At 39.3% G+C, this 16,246-nt stretch overlaps 1 protein-coding gene across 9 annotated transcripts in view; it reads left to right on the forward strand.

Annotated features, from left to right (window-relative positions):
* The window catches only part of GRIA4 (glutamate ionotropic receptor AMPA type subunit 4), a 218,219-nt gene that overhangs the window by 123,409 nt on the left and 78,564 nt on the right, over positions 1–16,246 (forward strand). For all 9 annotated transcript variants that reach the window (XM_066312984.1, XM_066312985.1, XM_066312991.1 and 6 more), the window contains exon 4: positions 2,462–2,646. In XM_066312984.1, the coding sequence (XP_066169081.1) occupies positions 2,462–2,646 (185 nt within the window). The remainder of the gene's footprint in view (positions 1–2,461; positions 2,647–16,246) is intronic.

A 16,246-nucleotide genomic window follows, 5' to 3' on the forward strand; every position in this document is an offset into this window, starting at 1 on the left:
CTGGGTTGTGCCTACATGTGGAAACCCTTATCTAAGTGCCCGCTACTGACAAGAAGCCACAGAAGCTTCAAATACCTAAATGAAGGCAGTTGCTAATGAAATGCGGCAAGTGAAACCTTGATCCAAGATAGAAGCAAAGGTTCTCTGTGTGTTTTTCTGATACTTGTCATGCTTTGTGTTGGGATAAATTACCATTTTGATCAAAACACATCTTATTGAAGTTGTCCAAGTGAAATAAGGAAGGAAGGAGGGAATGTCAATTGCTGTTTCACACAGCATTCATTCTGAATCAAAGAAAATGTTAATTAGTGTTAGGAAGCTGAGTTAAGTAAATGTTGACTGCCTTGGTAGCAAAGATCAAGTCAAAGTTACAGTGTAAGTGAGGCAGGAACTCCTGTAACATTGGAGTGGGTTTTATATATGTCTATATATGGAAATGAATAGGAAATGAAGCAAGAAATACAATGCTTGGGAAAGAATCTCATCATGATTTTCAGAGATAATTACAGGCAAAAAAAGCGATTGAATATAGCAACAGGAAAAGCAGAATAATTACGCAGCAATTAACAGGAAAGCTGATGGTTCTTTGAAAAAAGTAACAGTCATCAGGTTAAAAATATATGCTGAGTACAGAAATGTTTTAATATTTGATACATGGAGTACTTTAATTCATTTCCTGCAATAAGATACTGTTTCAAAAAATAAATGTCTCATTTATGTTATAAAATTTGTTCTGCATTTTATGTATTTATTATAATTGTTAGTATTTTTGTCTAAACTATGTAATCTGAATTGGAGGAAAAAACCTAATAAATGTTCAGTTTGGAGTGCGAGTGCATAATGTCATAAAGACAAGAAAAGTTATATTTTAAATTAGTATTTCAAAGATGGCAAATGTTATAGGAGCCAGTAGAAAAATAGCTACTCCTAGATTTGCAAGATTAGTTTCTCATGCATCCAAAAAACCTCATATTCTAATAACGCTATCATCTAGTTTTATTTGACTGGAGGCAAACTCAGATTACAGTTGTGTTGTAGGTCTTCTGCTAATTAGTTAATTAGCAACTACACACTCAAAAGTGCTCTTTCTGAAATGTAGCTTACAAAGATTCTTCTTGAAATCTATGGGAATATCTCACAATTCTTCTACAAGGAGTCTGTCACACAGTGGCGTCTTTAAGTGCATTAAAATGACACCTGGGGTCACTGCACTCAGGCATGGGACACTTGTTGAAGAGGGAAAGAGACTACCACTGGGTAACCACACAACGAAGGAAAATATTTAAGAGGTGAAATCTATAATTTAAAGCTAGTGGGAAAAATTCTGCCAGTTAATGAGTTAAAAGACACAATCCTGCTGTGGTTCTAGACAGGAGGACCTTCTCTGAACTGTGTCATTTTTTATGAATGTGTTATTGAGAAACATATCTGTCCTGTTCTTTCTGTCTTCTATAAACATTAATTCTGGGTGTGAGATGTACAAGCTCCACTGCTTTAAACAAATTCCCCACCTCTTCTGGATAAAAAATAGAATAATACATGCTTCTTGCTTTAGGAGTTAGTTGAGCAAACCTCAAGACAAGGTTTGCAAGCTGTGGTAAGTCGTGTCATAAGCTCCCCTGCTGCCTCTGTACTGCACATCCCCAGTGGAAAAGAAAACCAACCAAACAAAAAAAGTCAGGAAGAAATTGGAGGACTGGTGGTCCAGGGCAACCTGAAATTGCCCTGCAGGTTCAGGGGGAGACCTCTGAAAGGACACTGCCTTTCCCATCTATGAACGGCCTCAAAGACAACATGGGGGCATCAAATACTGGTACTAATAAAGAACAATAATCCTGCCAGTAGTAACAGTTAATGCTTCTCTGGTGCCCTTCATTCATTGACCTCTAATCTCTTTGCATACATTGATTCAAGCTGTATGGAAGCTCTGAAATTGTTCAATATAATTCCTATTTATACATCTACACTGGCATATAAATGTATATGTATAATTAAATTAAACAAAGAATTCTTGCTAAGAAGCATTAAAAGCTGCTTGGATTAAGTATTATTAAAAAACAACCCAAACCAAAGCATTTGAATGCTTTTGTGGTGTGCGAATACTTCTGCTGAATGAGTAGGCTCAGATTTTTCCTTTGCTGTGTTGTTAAATGCCCAGATACAGAAACTGTACAAAACTAATCTGAGAAGCTAAATGCTTGAGTGGAAGAGTTTGTGTGTATGAATCATATGAGCATTATCCATAATGCTCACTCCCAGCATTCTGATCACAGCAACTGTAAATTTTGTTAATTACCTACTGTGCACTGATCATGACAGGCAGCATAGGTAGGGATTCAAATATTCTCTTATTCCCTTCCCTGCAGGAGCATATGTTAAGAGACATAATATTGATTAAGGACAATTCCTATTCAAAAAATGCATGGTAGTGTTACTAGTGTATTGTATCCTTCTCTTTTAGGTTATTCAATACTTCAAGCAATTATGGAAAAAGCAGGACAAAATAGCTGGCAAGTCAGTGCCATCTGTGTGGAGAATTTTAACGATGCCAGCTACAGGCGGCTTTTAGAAGATCTGGACCGAAGGCAAGAAAAGAAATTTGTAATAGACTGTGAAATAGAGAGGCTTCAGAATCTCTTAGAACAGGTAACACCTGCTTTTAATGTTACTCTATACACATTACTGAAACTCCAGATGAGATTGCATTTTGTTTATTTTCTCAATGGAAATTAAGTTGATTATTTTAATTTTTTTAACTTTATGTGCTTATATTTGTATGTCCACTTGCCTGCTCTCTTCTCTTTTCATATACAATACTTGTCTTAGCAGCTGGCATGTCAGGGCAGGGAGCCTCTCCTTTCCCCCTCAGGACCTTGGTGGCAAAAGGTGCCAGCAGTCAGGGTAGCTGCACATTTGATCCCACTTCCCAGCACCTCCCTGCCTGATGCCTCCTGCATCAGGGTCAGAGGGCTGCTGGAACAGCATGGTCTTGTTGAATTGCCAGTGTGTTCTTTGTTTGAGGGGGAAAAAAATGTATTTTGAATCCATTATTCTTTCTGTTTGCAAAATAGCATAGGTAGTGTATTTCTAGCCATAAAAAGCTTTAAAATTATTGTTACAAATATTTAAACTGATAGTTTTGTCATCTTAGCAGGGTATTTAGGAACATGAAGAGCAGTGAATAAATGTGCTATTGAACTGGGAAGAGAGGTCAGGTTCTCCTTTCAGTTATTCATGGAAACATGCCACTGAGGAAAGAAAATACTGGGTCAGACAGACTGGCTTGCACTGGGTATTATCTATAATCAAAGATTATATCAAACCCTGCTGCTCTGATATGGCAAATTTATTTCTCTTTAGTGTTTATGTGTAAGCTCTTTCTTAAATTATGGAAAAAATTAAATGATGCTTTGAAAGAAAAATTTTACCCAATGACAGGGAAATAACTTACGGTTAACTATCTGCATCTCTTATGATCCCACATATTACATTGCTGTGGTGCAAGTTCACTGTTCAGTGCCTCCTGCTGCTGCAGGAATTGCAGGGAATGAATGCCATCTGCTGGTGCTGGACCCTCTGCCACCGCTCTGCTTCTCTTGGTTAATGTGTTAAGAGAATTTTGAAGATTTTGTTGCGAAACTGTTCATGATGCATCTGCCTCTGAAGTCACTGAGAAATGAAATGTCATTTTTGATACAGAAATTCATAAAAGAATACTCATAAATGCATTGAATAGTAGTCAATTGATGTCATATATACATCAATTTTGCTTTCACTGGCAGAAAGAGAGAAACTGGAAAAGAGAGAAAATGAGAATTAATAGTGTGGCTGATGTAACAAGGACTTTTTCTATGACTATTGCCAAGAAAAGAACAGACAATGCTGTATTGCTACAGATACTCATTTGGCCATTATATCCTTCTTTATTCTGAATGTCATTATGTTTTAATACATACTTTCTACACCTTATAATGAGATCCTCCCCCAGTTCAGCCTACATTATAGTAAAACAGAACACCCATGTGAGGGTCTTCTAAACCACATTCAGAAAAACAATTTCTCCCTCACTTCTGTGTGTGCACATGATGCTACCTGATTTCTTGTACATGGTATGCAAATGTGATGTAAGAAAAGTATGTTCTGTTACCACAACTCCTGAAGTACACCCACCATCCTGCATAGGTGTTCCTATTGACTGTCCACTCAGTTTCAAAGGAAAATGAAGTCACTGAGTGCATGTTTGGATCTCACTGATCTCATGTACATTTTATTTCTGTCCAGGAGCTGCTACTTATTTTCCTTCTAGATCAGCAGCTGCGTAGTCAGTTCCTACAGGTCTGGATTTTTCATGCCTAGAATAGGTAGCTAATGCTGGCATGCTAAGGAATTAAAATGGAGTGTGTGGCCCCAACAGGCTGAATCAGACATGGTGAATTTGTCTCACACCTCTGTGGGCCAAGCCTCAAAGCTAATTGAGCTGTTTTTTCATTAACTGCACAGGAAGCATTGAGGGTAGGAGTTAACACCTTACATGCAGCATACTTGTACCGTCACTTTTAGGAAGTGATTTATCTGGCTGCTGTCTAATTTTGGATGGGATAAATTTTACCTAGGAAATGAGCTTTTTTGTGCTTTTGCTTATGTTTGTTTGCTCCTAAGTGTAAAATCTTTGCCCTAAATCTGTGCTAGCAGAGTGAAAGACACTGGCTTGTGGGCTTACATACTTTTTTCTTCTCTCAGTAGTCACCATCTATGCATGTCTAACATATACATATCTATATTTGCATAATTAAATTGGAAGTAATATATCATTGTGAATTCCCTTCTTCCCCAATATAACTGGAGATTCTTTCCATTCTTCGAAAGGACCATCACTGTAAAAGCAGGAATGGCATTACAGCCAGGCTAGGGAAAGTATGCAGAAGAGCTGCAGCTTTACTCTCTCCTGTGAAGATCCCAGTCTTCCTAGACAGGCTGACCTACAAATGAGCCTGGGATGCTGGTATGGGGTTCCAGTATGACCCTCAAAGACCAAATGCTGCTTTGAGGATGAGCAGCCAGACACAAAGAAATTAGTTTTCAAAAAATAGGAGTGAAGAAATTAGCAAAAAGAAATTAGCCCAATGTAGAAAATGCAAAATAACAACCGTTTTCAAATATCAGCCATTGACTTTTTCCCTTTGCTTGAGGGCTTTAATAACTTGTAGCAGTCAGGTAAGGTGGCTTCACAGCTTCACAGATGGACTAAAAGTTGGCATGTTCTTCCCTGCATACACTGAGGAATTGATTAAGCTTCAGTGAGTCTAATTAACTCAACTTCTTTCCTGCCTAGTTCTCCTGTAATTGAGAGCCTAAGTTGTGACTATACTGTAATACTTTGCGATGTACAAGTAAATGTTCTGCAGAACATTTAGGAAAAGTAATTAAATCTCAGTAATGAGACCATAACTCAAAGTGCTTTGCCCTTAAATCTACGCTGATGAAGGGAGGGAAACTGGCTTGTGGGCTTGTGGGTTTCTTCTCAACTGGCTGCCCATGTACATACACATTGACACTTCTCATGACTGTGTATCTCAAGCAGTGGGGACTGGACACTTTTTCACTGGCTGTGTTGTAGAGGTGAGCTAATGTGCCCCTCCCTGCCCACGCCTGCTGCCCACTTCTCTCACCTGGTGTGTTCTGCTTGCTGCCCTCCTAACCTGCCAGCAGAGAAAAACAGCACCTTGGTATTTCCTCAATTCTTGTACAACTTCATTGTCACCATTTCCTATTTCCTTTTGTCCTCTATATTTCTTAGTTTATTAATAGTTTCTCTCATTTATTTTCTCCTCTCCATGTATGTTGGGGTGTGTGGGGGGGGTGTAGAAGCTACCCCCCACACTCTGAATCTGAGACTTATCTTCACAAAAAAGTTCCCTACTGGAACCCAGAAATGTACCTGAATTCCAGACTCCCCCCATGCACAACCCAGGATGTGCATTTCTTATCATGAGATCTTCCTTTTAGGTTTATATAGCTGTGATGTTTTGGGAAGGGCCAAGTCTGTGTAGCTTTTTATGGTGAAATACAGAGAAATGGTGTTTGATTTTCAGATTTCCATTCTAGAAAGGGACAGTAGGGCTGCCATTTCATTAAATCCAGAAGATGGACTCAACTTGCACTCCAGGGTTTGTATCTGGTTTGTTTGGATTTCTCCCTCTTGTCCTTATCTCAGCAAACATTTCAGATCTTATCTCTTGAGGATATGTCAAGACTGTGATAGTTTTCTTAATAAAGCTGTCCTCCTCTATTTTAGTCATGTTCACCCACACAAGACCGACTTGGAGGTATTTGGGGATTATTGGAAAGTTTTGGCCTGTTTTTGGTTAGTGCCTTGTTGGCATGGCGAAGCTCAAAGCCCTATTTAAACATAACACTGAAGCAAGACATCCATTCCTGCACACATGAAAGAGTTGTTGCTTCTATGATCTGTAAGAGAGTGTCTTCAGCCTGAGTCAGCAGATCTCCACCTACACTTAATAATATTCTGTAACTTAAGCCTACGAAGATAATTTTAGCTCTCTTTCATCCTTTATTCTCAGGATAGTGAAAGAAAACCTTACTTTCTTAACAGCTTACAACAACCATAACCAGGAAAACCTTTTTGTTACCTGGAAGTGAAACTCATCCTTTCCACTCCTCTGGCAGACATTACCATCCTGCATCCCAAGCTCTGAAAGACACCCCACAAACACCAGGACTATTTCCAGAAACGTTTTGTTTACTTGCCCGCTTTAAGTGATGCACATGGTTTGCCTTTGGGAAGGGGAAGCAGGCTGTCACCCATTTTACTGACCAGTGGACTCCTGCTGTGTGACTGGGAGTGGTGTGGCTCTAGGCGTGGACTGCTCCCTCCCCGTGGCCTCTCAGGGCAGCCTTGGCAGTGCTGCTGCCTGGGGCACACCCACAGTCTGTAACACAAAGGGATTCCATGCTTGGCATGACCACTGCTGCTTGTCTCCAGAAATAACCCAAATAACTGTGTTTTTCACTGCTGAGCAGGAGCCCCCAAAGCAGGAAAAATAAGATGGAAAGTGTCTCTGTCTGTGGCTAGGGGGTTGGGACTCAATAATCTTTAAGGTTCCTTCCAATTCAAACCATTCTAGGATTCTGTGATCTTACGAAGATCTATTCCATGTAATCTTTCCACACAGCTTTCAGGAAGTGTGTTTCCATTCTGGAGAAAGCACATCTGCGCTTAATGGTTATAGAAAACTTTTTGTGCTTAACAGAATGCGTTCTAGAACCTTGTGAGTGATCTCACTAAATCTGATTGCCAGTATTTACCTGGCCCTTTGTTTCATCTGTTCATACACAGCCATAAAAAAAAGTGCAACAAGTTCAGAACATAAACCAGGATAGCCCTTGGTTTGTGTTGCATAAGTGATTAGGAACAGAGGCAAAGACCCATTTTTCTACAGGCATGAAATTAGGGAATTTTTTTACTGTTACCTTTACAGATTACAGAAAGGGAGCTAAAACAGAGACACAGAAAGATGAAATTATATTGCCACAGTTTTATGTAAGAGCTATAGCTAGCAGAATGCATTTCTAGTGGTTTGTTTTCTCCCAAGGACCGTTATGTCCTTGTTTACCGACATCCCTTTTTTCACGGCCCTTTCAGCAGGTGGTCTTTTAAAAGTACAAAAATATTCTGTTTGAATGAAAGGATGAAAGTCAGTGAAAGGGATGGAAAATTCTTTGCTTCTGTGTCTCTTCTTTGCAAGCTGTATTTCTAAAGTGCTTCCATGAATTTAATACAAAGAACTTTCTGCTTAAGATGAAGCGAATGCTTGAAGCCCATTGTAACATGATTTCCAGTTCCTTCCAACTAATCCACTAACACTGGCAGCAATCTGTACAGCATCTGAGCAGTCCCAGCCAAAGGAGTCATTTGCCACATACGGCACAGCAAGAAACACACAACTGTTCATTGAGAGTTTTGCATCTTTTCTTACCCCTGCTTTTCATTTTATTTTTCTTCCTGCCTTTTAAAAATAGTGTATCTATTTGCATTTTTTGCTCATTCAGTGAAAATCAGAAGTCAAGTCAGCCTAGGGCTGAATGGTATATCTACTAAAATTAGAAAATTATTACTTTAAATTTATATGTATTTACTGGATTTCTATCTGAAATGCAAAATCCATGTTCCAAAAGAAATATTCCAACAAAAGATATGTGGGTTTATTTATTACTGAAAAAGCTCAAGCAAAACTAATACCATACACCTATTTTTGTTGAAGTTATGAAACCCCAAGTCAGGCTTCCCAGCCTAACAATTTTTTTTTTTTTTTTTCGTTCCCCACGAAATTCTGTTCCCATTAGTACTTATTTATATCTTAATTTGTCTAAATACAATCTGAAGCAATCCAGACACTACATAATACAGATGGAAGTGGTGTTTAGAAGTATCACTAAAACAAGTGACTCCCTCTGGAATTTTGTGGGCTTTGTTTTTCTCCTAGACCACCTCTTCCCCAAGCACCATAAAGCTTTTCTTCCCAGGAGTGTACTGAGCAAGAAAGAAATGGCAATTACTATGACTAATCAAGAAATGTGTGGAAGGTGTCAGTACCCATGTGCTGACTAGGAGCTGTCAGACGAGATGTAATGTCCAGGTGCTTCCTGTCCTTTTGGTGGCTAAAACAGATGGATCTCTGTTCTCCACCCAGCAGCCACTATTAATAAGAACTGTACAGACTTATTGCCTTAGATATCTTAGACAGTGTCTTAAAGATACTGTCTTCCTTTCAAATATAGCTGAAATTGCCATATGTGTTAAAAAGTATTATACTGGAAAATTGGTAAACAGACCCAGAGACAGCTCAGTAGCAGAAAAGTGATTTCCTTAGGAAAGACGATAGAAATATATAGCTAAAACCACACATTTAAGAAAATGTCATGGTGCTCTCTCCTAGACTGTACTTGCATTTAATTAGTTGAGATGCTTTACCTTCAGTAAATACACGTCATAGATTTCTTCTATTATTTGTTGTTTGCTGTTTTGCAAGCAATGCTGAAGTGTAATAAAACAGTGTGGTCAGATTTGGAGACTATCACAGAAAACAATTTTGAAGATTTCAGTGAAAATATATTTTATTTGTTCAACCTCTGTTTTTTGGGGGTTTGTTTTGTTTTGTTTTGTTTTGTTTGGGGTTTTTTTTTGTTTTGTTTTGTTTGGGGTTTTTTTGTTTTGGTTTGGTTTTTTTTTACTTCTTGAGAGACTAATAACCCTTATTACTGGAGAAGCAGACTGTCATTTCCTCAGCCACAGCTGACCTCACAGCTATTTCTTATAGTTTGTTAAGTGCTCAGAAATGTGTTCACGTACACAAGGCTGTCAATACTCCAAACAGATTTGATAATTACACTGAAAAGTGTAAGCTAAGAGTCATTTAGATCATAAGGAATAGTGTTATTGATTATAAATATTTTAGCCCTTTTCTTCTGGTCTTTAATTTTTTTTTTCTTTTTGCTGTTAATCTATACCAAAAGGACATGTAAAATGATGTAAAGAAGCTTTCAAAAGCATGAATACTGAAATTGGAAGTTAGTTTTCTTCCCCTGTCCCTTTTTCTGACAGAATTTCCATTGTCAGCACACATTAAGCATTGCAGAGCAAATAAGATCCCAGAAGAAAAAAAAAAGACTGGACTCTTAGAGCGATGGGATTTGTTTTCAGAGAGATTTTGGAGCTGATTTTGAAATTCAAACTGTATTCTGAAGTACTGTCATGAACCGTTCTATTTCACAAACTATATAAGAGAATAATTGGGATTAAAAGTCCCCTCTGAAGATCACTCCTGCTGCTCAAGAGGGCAGCCTTATATCAGGTAACTCATGTGGCCAAATTTTGAATGCTTCCAAGGATGGAGATCCCGTAACATACTTATTTCCTGTTTCACTACTTGACTACCTCATGGAAAAAAATAAATTCCTCCTATCTAGCTGGAATTTCTTGTGTGGCAACCTGTGTCCCCTGCCTTTTGCCCTGCTGTTGTACACTTCAAGGGAGAGTCAGGTACACTCTTCCCTACACCATCCCATTGGGTATTTATGGATATTGCTAAGATCTGACTGAACTATTTGCTCTCCCGGCTGCTCCAGTCACAGCTCTCTCAGCTTCTCCTCATATGACTGATGCTTCAATACCCTTGGTGGTGTTTTTCTGGACTGTTTCAGTATGTCCATGTCTCTTTTGTTCTGGCAGTGGGCACACCATTGCAGATGTGTTTCAGCAGAGCTGAGCAGAGGGGCAGGATCACCTCCCTTGCCATGGGAGTGGCAGTGCAGTCCAAGAGGCTGTTGGCTTTCTCTGCCATTTCTCTGCAGACACTGGCCCATGGGAAACTCAAACGAGAAGCCCAGGAGCTTTCTGGCAAGGCTCTTCCTATCCAGTGTGTACTCAGCCTGTCCTGTTGTGCTTGGTGAGCCAGCTGAGAGGCCACAAAATAAGGCACAGATGTACACAGCTGAGCTGCTTTGATTCACAGTACTGTTTTTACACACCCATAGGCAGCTCTTTGATAGAAATACCTTATGAGTGAACTGTGTATCATCTTGTATTGGATCTTGCAAATCCATAATGTGCTTGCATCAAAAACAGCCAGAAGGAGCACCAGGGTGATCAGCCTCTGTGCTACATTGTGTGACTGCACCTGAAAAGTCTGTCACTAAGCGAGGCAGATGCTTCTCCAGAATTTTGGTTCCTCATTGTCTGCTACTGAGTAGTCTGCTACTTCTTCCTTATTTCTGATAGCCCTTTCAGGCAGATTTTTACCAGAAATTTAATTTAATTTTGTCTCCATAATGACCTTCATGCAAAGCTCAGCAAAGCAAGCTGAAAGCACAAGCTAATGGTAATTGCATTTGCCTAGGACCTTTATGTTTATTTCTTTCTGAAAGAGAATATTGCTACTCCTAACTTCAGTTTTCTAGGGCTTTTCATATAAAGTAGTATGACAGTGTTTGTTTCTATATTTACACAAACAGATATATCCATAAACACATCCACATGATGAGGACATTTTCAGAAAGAAATGTTTCTCCTTTTTGCATGAATGGCAATGGATTTCCTTTCTTCTTGCATCTCTAACAGTTCCATTCTCTCCCACTGTCTCTATCTGACAAAGTTGAAACATCAGCATTCTGTGTGTTCAAAGCCTTCCAATGTCCACTGTCTACGGCATTTTCTTCTGAATTTTGCATAGTAAATCAGTTTTGCTGTCAGAAATCATCAGTCTAGCTCCTGGTATACCAAAAAGGCTGATTCCAGTTTGGTTTTTTCCCCTGCACCCTGGTCTCCCCAGCCCATAAGAATTAAATAGGATGTTTCCCAGTAGATGAGCACTTTCTCAGTGTCAGTGCTCTGAATCATCAAGATCAGTCTCATCGCTCATCCAGGGTTTATTTGCCTTTAAACACAGAGGTGAAAACTGTTACGGAGCATCTGGCACAGATTTAATGCTTCAATGTTCACAGCTGAACTGATACATAGCAACAAAAACAATTACATTGTCCTGTGTAATACTAAAATTTACACACGGATGTAAAGTTGCAACAAAGTACTACTATCATTAATCTTGTAGAAACTGCAAGCCAATAAACTAATGACAGCTAACAGTTGTTATTAACAAGCATAATAGAGATGGAGCTGCTCAGTGTCTTGAATGCTGTTCATAGCTGTCTGAGGAACTCAGTTGTTCAATGTGTTGACATCAGTGATTCCTCAGCGTTAAAGGGCCTTGAGATACATTGCTGAGAAATATCATGGATATGTTTTCACAGAAAACCAAATCTGTCTGATGGATAAAATGGAGCGGGTTGTCACAGCAAGAATTAGTAGTAGAAGAATTAGTAGCAGTAATAGTAGTAGTAGTTAGTATTACTATCAAAATGAAAACAAATGAATGTGTGTGTGGAGAAAGGTACAGAAGCCAAGATATTCCCCTCCTTCTTCATCTCCTCTCATTTTGTCTCAGGAGTGTTAAACTTCAAAAAGTAATGTTTGACTGCTGAATTTCTCTAAATTTATTGAGCTGCCAGTTTGGCTAGTTTTAAAAACTTTTTTTTTTCTCATCTTAGTTTCCAGTGTGTCTACTAACTGAAGATAATGCTTGGCACTTTTGCAAATCATATTAAGATTACTAGCATACTTATTTTATGATAATAATAAATTAAAACATTGTACTTTGCAATAAATTGCAACATGATGCAGGAAGGCAAAAATTTACCGGACGTGAGTTACACAGAGTACTAGCTCAAACATTCCCACTTTCCTGTTTTTCATGAGCACAGAGATGTGTTGGCACAAAGGATCACTAGCACAACACAGATCAGTATTTATCAAGAGACAGTAAGGCATTTTCATGTAGTCTAGTGTCATAATGTAGATTTCTTTATCTCTTGTGTCAGAAAGAGTATGGGCTGTCTGCAGTTTCCCCTTATGTCTGTTAGATATGCATGAATAAAATGCAGGTTTAGCTCTGCTCCCACAGAACCACAGGAGAAAATCAGTAGCCAAAGAATTTGGCTACTACAGCACACAGTAGTGTAGGCAGGTAGCAGCATTGTTGGACTTCATGACTCTTCAGGGACATGGTAGCAGCTCTTTGTGTGTCTCAGTCCCAGAGGGAATGGAGGATTCATAAAGTGCCTTTTCTTATCATTCTTTACTCCCCATGCTTTTTTTTTTTTTTTCCCTAGAGGTCTAGGGAGTTGCTTCTAAGCAACACTCTAATGTCAATGCGAACTGATATTTCCTCTCCTTGAAGGAGGCAGCCGACAGCACTGCCACCAGCAGTTTCCTCACCCTGCAGAGCCAGGAGGAGCTCTGCATAGGCTCCTTTCTGTGAAGCAGCTGGGATTTTGCACGCAGTCCCACACTGCACAGTAATAAGAATGCATTTTCTTACTGCAGCACACAACTGATGAGGTTTGGACAGGAGAAATAAGTTATTTCAGTCACTGAAAGAGCAAATAGGCAGTAGGAGACAAGGAATGAATATGAATGATTCAAAGGATTTGTGAAGTGACCTTTTTCTTACACCCTTCATCTCTTTCCTCAGTTCCTTTTTCCTTACAAGTCTGCATATCCTGTTGAGGATAGGAGTAGGCTTTGAGTGCAAACTTTAGCGGCAGAAGGAAGCAATAGCCATGCTCAAGGCACTGATTAATGACCTTTGAGCCACCTCTCCAGGTTTTCTTCTCCAGCAGCTTCCTGCACTGTACAGGGCTCTCTGCTTTGCCAGCTGGTGGTGAGCACAGGGTCAGTGTAAGCATCGTTCTCTGCCCAGCCATGTGAGGGGCACGTGTGCACACCCCTGTTCTGTCTCAGCACCTGCCTTCACGAGACAGACAGAGCCACATCTGCTTTCTTTTCTGTCTTCTTTACTGTCCTCTCTAGTGGCTATCCATCCTTTCCCAATGAGAATGCCCTTTTCTGAGCACTAGTTGTTAAAATTAGGCTTGTTTCTCAATTGCTTTTTTTATGGCTTTGTGAAAGATTTATCTTGAATTCAGATATTGTATAAAATCCCACTTCAGTTGTTGTTTATATCATTGCTATTTCTGCAGCAATATTTTGGGTCAGGTCTCAATCTTCTGTCTTCAACAAGTCTCCACTCTTTTTATATTGGCTTAGACAGACTTCATTTTATTGCAGGTGTTCTTTTTCTTAAGGCAGTGGATTGTGACACAATAGCAAAGAGGAAAACCTTTGTTAAAGTCCAGTAGGTAATGCACAGCTATCATCCTTTGAAGAGATTTAACTGAAAATAAGTCCTTTTCACTCCAGCTGTACTGACCTCCATCTTCTGTAAATCATAACGAGGGATATTTCATGCTACAGAAGTTAAGCATTATTTTAAAATGAGTTATGTGCAATATCCATTTCACAGTAGTAGAGAACAGAGGATGACTTAGGGCCAGATTCTCTGTTCAGATGCTGATGCAGGTTTGCAAATGGTTTTATCAAAGTCAGTGACCTTGCTGCATACAGGAAAAAAAAAAGAAAATAATCAAAGCAGACACTGGTAGCCCTTCTTTCCAACAGTAGAACAGTTTCTCAATTTCCTAGACCAGGCTATTGTTCAGCTAAATTGAAAGAACAGTATTGTATAATAAAAGTGTCAAAAGCCTGAGTTGGATCTCACTGGCCCTGCTTTTACCGAAGTTTAAAGTCAATGTAATTCTAGTTACTTTTGAGTACCACTGGAATTCTGAAATCAGAAAAAGTAATTTTCATATTTGTGTTATTGTAGATCAGCAACTAAAAATTATCACAATGCACTATTCTTTTTAGTTTCTTATATGTATATGCATTTTTTAATGAGATTAGATCCTAATGCTGATTTGGGTTTTTTTGAAGTTCACCTTTCTGCAGACACTTACATAAACAGTAATATTTGGGGAAAAACTCAACCAAACAAAATTGTGCTATATTGTGAAATAAACTTGATAGCCTCATGGCCTTAATATCTCATTTTTTTAAAAATTCTGTTCTGTTTCATTTACTGAAATCAGGTATTCACCAATAGTGTGACTACAGGATAATATATGGAATGAGTGTTGTTGTCCCCGTTAATGGCAATTTGGGAAGCAGATTGTATTTTCTTACTCATTCTTCTTAACACTGATGATTATTTAATAATTTCTTCAATTTTACAAATAAAAGTATTAAAAAGCTGCAAATCCAGCTACTAGTCACCTTGGTCATTGAACCAAAACCTGCAAATCAGCATGCAAAAGCCACTGCAGCATACTGCTTACACCTGTTTGCAATCTTCCCCAAAGAATCAAAGTTTACCCTTCCTAGCAATTTCTTCCTGAAATCTCCCTGAGCAAGCTGAGGTCGCTGTGACAAAAGCCAGGTGCACTGTGTGTGATGGTGTTTAAGAAGACAGAGCGTGAGTACAGAGCAAAGCCAAATGTTTCGAGTGTGTAAGTGAGGAAGTACTGCATAGCACATAAGTATTAGTGTGCATAATATGTAAATACTGCACACTGCCATGGATTGCTGGCACTAGGACAGTTTTGCATCAGAGCATCTTGAAGCAGTGAAGAGCACAGTTACACATACAGAGGGTCCTTCCTGACCTCCCATGACCCTGACCTACTGTATCAGCAGTTTCCTGGTGTTTCACTGCTTGTGTGACTGACGCAGCCCAGCCTTGATGCCTTAGCCCTGCTAGGTTTTGCAACTGGACACAGCGAATGCTGTGTGAAGACAGAGCCACTAAAGGTCCCTGTGACAGCACTGCCCTCTCTTCCAGGACCTTGCTTTTGAAATGCAGGCAGTTCTCACTGCTCAGTCTTGTGTTGCATGAATCTGCCACCTGCCTCACAGGTGCTCAGGACTTGCCTAAGAAACAGGAACTCAGAGTATCTTAGCTGGGATATGCTTTTTTTTTCTTTTCTTTCTCTCTCTCTCTCTTTTTTTTTTTTTTTTTTTTTTTTTTTTTTTTTTTTTTTTTTTGGTCGATTTCCTGATTCCTGAGTTTCACATCAAGGTTGGACTCAAAGTGCATGAACTAGTTTTTGTTTGGAGATGCTAAACAAGATCTGCCAAGAAGTGTAGTGGGAGTTCAGTCTGGTGACCAGGTTAGAGGAAGTCCATTGGTCCATTGTAAATCCCTGAAATGTATGCTATGGACGCCAGCTCCTTAGCACCAATAGTTTTGCTGTACAGATTTTATCCCACCAGCCACTCTATTTGCTAATGTAGATGTTAGATAATGCCACTCTACTTTCCCTCTGGGCAGTGACTGAACTTGGCCTTTTGGTCTGAATTGAGGGGTGCACAGGGAATTACCTGGGTTTTTAAAGTGCCCCCAGACTTAATGTACTTTTGTAGCAAAGGCTTTCTGGAACACTCTCTCATCTGCCAAAATCTCAGGCCTCTTTTGGGTCCTGGGTAACATCTCCTCTTACATGAATGGAATGGTTGAGGTCTCATCACTCAAAACTTTAGCCGCTCTTAACCAGTTAAAGCACAGAGAAGGAAAGTGAGAGATTTCACATTCCAGACTGAGTAGCTATCAAGCTCCTTCTCCTGTTACAAAGAGACTTAAGTTCATTGCCTCAATGTCTCACAGGGCAGAAGTACAGTGATGCAAAAGAGGGTGGTTTGGGTAGTGAGAATTCATATCTTCTTTTGTAGATCATAATCTGCAGCTTTGAGTATTTGAGAAAGAAAGGTGACTGCATG

The sequence above is a fragment of the Sylvia atricapilla genome, chromosome 2, assembly GCF_009819655.1.
Source record: "Sylvia atricapilla isolate bSylAtr1 chromosome 2, bSylAtr1.pri, whole genome shotgun sequence".
NCBI classification, from domain to species: Eukaryota; Metazoa; Chordata; class Aves; order Passeriformes; family Sylviidae; genus Sylvia; species Sylvia atricapilla.